This window comes from Dioscorea cayenensis, chromosome 19, assembly GCF_009730915.1.
Source record: "Dioscorea cayenensis subsp. rotundata cultivar TDr96_F1 chromosome 19, TDr96_F1_v2_PseudoChromosome.rev07_lg8_w22 25.fasta, whole genome shotgun sequence".
Classification (NCBI taxonomy): Eukaryota; Viridiplantae; Streptophyta; class Magnoliopsida; order Dioscoreales; family Dioscoreaceae; genus Dioscorea; species Dioscorea cayenensis.
In genome coordinates this window covers 6,644,003-6,646,513 of record NC_052489.1, presented here as the reverse complement: position 1 = coordinate 6,646,513, position 2,511 = coordinate 6,644,003, and the positions used below count along the sequence as shown (strand labels likewise).

At 34.1% G+C, this 2,511-nt stretch overlaps 1 protein-coding gene across 1 annotated transcript; it reads left to right on the top strand.

The window, feature by feature from the left end:
- The first annotated feature begins 809 nt into the window (after positions 1-809).
- LOC120249975 (two-component response regulator ORR5-like) lies at positions 810-1,962 on the top strand. Its single transcript, XM_039258695.1, has 5 exons — positions 810-1,236; positions 1,305-1,351; positions 1,431-1,508; positions 1,616-1,686; positions 1,807-1,962. The coding sequence occupies exons 1-5, from the start codon at positions 1,131-1,133 to the stop codon at positions 1,895-1,897; spliced, it is 393 nt and encodes a 130-aa protein (XP_039114629.1). The 5' UTR covers positions 810-1,130; the 3' UTR covers positions 1,898-1,962.
- Positions 1,963-2,511: the final 549 nt, after the last annotated feature.

Here is a 2,511-nt window from a genome sequence, read left to right as displayed (position 1 = left end):
GTTTTTAAATCTAGCTCGTTGGATCATCATCCGATGGTTGATTGATTATATAAACACTGCACACCTTTTTACTGTTCACGATCACTGTACAACACTGTAGAACGCGGTTTCTACTGTTCATAATGATAAGACCGTCAGATTTTCATCCGACGGCTACTATGGACATCCCTAGATTTGAAATCTAGGGACGTCCCTAGATGATGGGTTCTATATATATATATATATATACTAATTTATACCTGCAAAATCAACTTTTCCATGGATATTACTGCAAATTTCACATCATGATATATACAGGGGTATATATATATATATATATATATATACAAATATGCTTTTAATCAAGGCATAAATATAGAAATCTCCAAATTTTTAATTATGTATAGATATATGTATTTATTTATTTAAAAAACCATAATAAGTACATAAAAAAAATATAAGATTCAAAAGGAATTAAAAAAATCCAACCAAAGTGAAGCCACACATACATATTCCTTTAAAAATAATATTAATATACATATATACACATAAGGACCTAAGATTTTAAAACTCTTCATATTTAAAACATTATTTTATAATAAAAGAGAATTAATAAATCAGCAATTTTCTCATGTATATATATATATATATATATATAAATGTCTTTGTGCTTGTAAATAGGCAGTTTGTGAGGATATTGATGCAAATAATACTGAAATGCAAAATTATCCAATAATCCCTAATTAGCTGGAAAATAAAATAATAATAATAATAATAAATATATATTTTATGATTCGGCCCCTATTTATTATCCATAAATCAATCTGGTTACTTCGAGAACACCCCCGAAAACACCACGATTCTCACACCAAACACACACACACACACACACACACACACACACACACAAAAGCTCTCAAAAAGAGAAAGGAAATCTCCGAGATCCCCCCTTCCTAACCTCGAGATTCGTACTTCCCCAGACCCAAAACATCCGCCCGATCTTCTTCTCCTTCTCCAAATCCTAACAGACGGTCAGATCTCTCTCTCTCTCTCAACCCTTCGCGATCCTTTCGTTGCTCCACATTGATCCTCTGAGATCTCCCCAACCCTACTTATTTAACCCCTCTCCATCCTCCGCTTCATCTGCCGCCATGTCGTCTTTCGCCGCCGGTGAGCTCATGCATGTCCTCGCCGTCGATGATAGCTCCGTTGACCGCACCCTCATCGCCACCCTTCTCCGCAGCTCCAAACACCGAGGTATTTCTTTTTATCTATGTCTTTTTTCCTCAATTTTTTTTCTTGTTTTAAATTTGATAGGACTTTAGTGACCACGGTGGATAGTGGCAAGAGAGCTCTTGAGTTGCTTGGCTTGGTGGGTATTCTCGTCATTTTCTAGTTATTTTTCTCCTTTTTTTATGTATGAATTTATTTATTTATTTATTATATTGTAGGAATCGGATGTGAATATGATAATAACGGATTATTGGATGCCGGAAATGACTGGCTATGAGTTGTTAAAGAAAGTCAAGGTTAGGAATTATTAAAAAAAAAGAGAAAATTAATTAAAATTTGGAAACTTTGAGCATTTGGGCTTGAAGTTCATGTTATTTACTGGGTTTGCCATCATGCTTTCCAGGAATCATCGGTGTTGAGACAGATACCCGTTGTTATTATGTCTTCTGAGAACGTCCCTACCAGGATTAACAAGTATGCCATTTTTCCGTAATCTTTGAGGGCATTATTGTCATTTTACATTACATTATTTTTAATAATAAGATGGTTTTAAGGAGGGGGGGGGCTTATTTGTAATTTTACATTTTTTTAAAGGTGCTTAGAGGAGGGGGCGGAGGACTTTTTGTTGAAACCGGTGAGATCATCGGACGTGCGTCGAGTTTGCGGGCGGATGATGATGCGATAATGACCGTTAGATGAAGCATCAACGGTTGTGATGGATTGCTATTAAAGAAAATTTATTTTTGAGGGGAAAAAAAAGGGAAAACTATTGAACCTTTTAAATGGTTGGATTATTAAGGAAGGAACACTTAGTTTTTTTTTTAATTAATTAATTGTTATGATTAGTTTTTTTGGGCGTTGGTTTGTGGTTCTATGCTGAGATTTGGGAATGCTTTTTTTGTGTGGTTTGCTGCCACGTTGAGAACTGTGAACCGGGTCTTGTTGTTGTTGGTCTTCTTTGGATTCTGTTTGACTTTGAATGAGAAAATTAAAGGAAAGAGAAGATTGAACGGTGGGAATCTGTTGACCATTGACCACTAAAGTGTATCTTTAGAATATTTTTGTCTTCATTATATTTGTTTAAAATTGGTTTTTTGTTTTTGTTTCTCTCTCTATAAGGATTAGTTTAGTCTAAACTTTTTTTTGTAATTTTAGATTTTTTTTTTAAGTGTTAGTGTGATTGATACTTTATAAAATTAGCCGTTTTGTTTGTCCAATAGTTCCTGAAGTTTGACAACCACTTTTTAGGTGTTTTTGAAATTTTATTTGTCCACGTTGGTCTTTTGTGGGTAAAATTTT

What these genes read in the sequence shown, in the direction of transcription:
- LOC120249975 (XM_039258695.1), top strand. Translation starts at nt 1,131, where the DNA reads ATGTCGTCTTTCGCCGCCGGTGAGCTCATGCATGTCCTCGCCGTCGAT. An exon ending in AGTTGTTAAAGAAAGTCAAG is followed by an intron (nt 1,509 to 1,615) that starts GTTAGGAATTAT and finishes CATGCTTTCCAG; the next exon opens with GAATCATCGGTGTTGAGACA. An exon ending in GTCCCTACCAGGATTAACAA is followed by an intron (nt 1,687 to 1,806) that starts GTATGCCATTTT and finishes ATTTTTTTAAAG; the next exon opens with GTGCTTAGAGGAGGGGGCGG.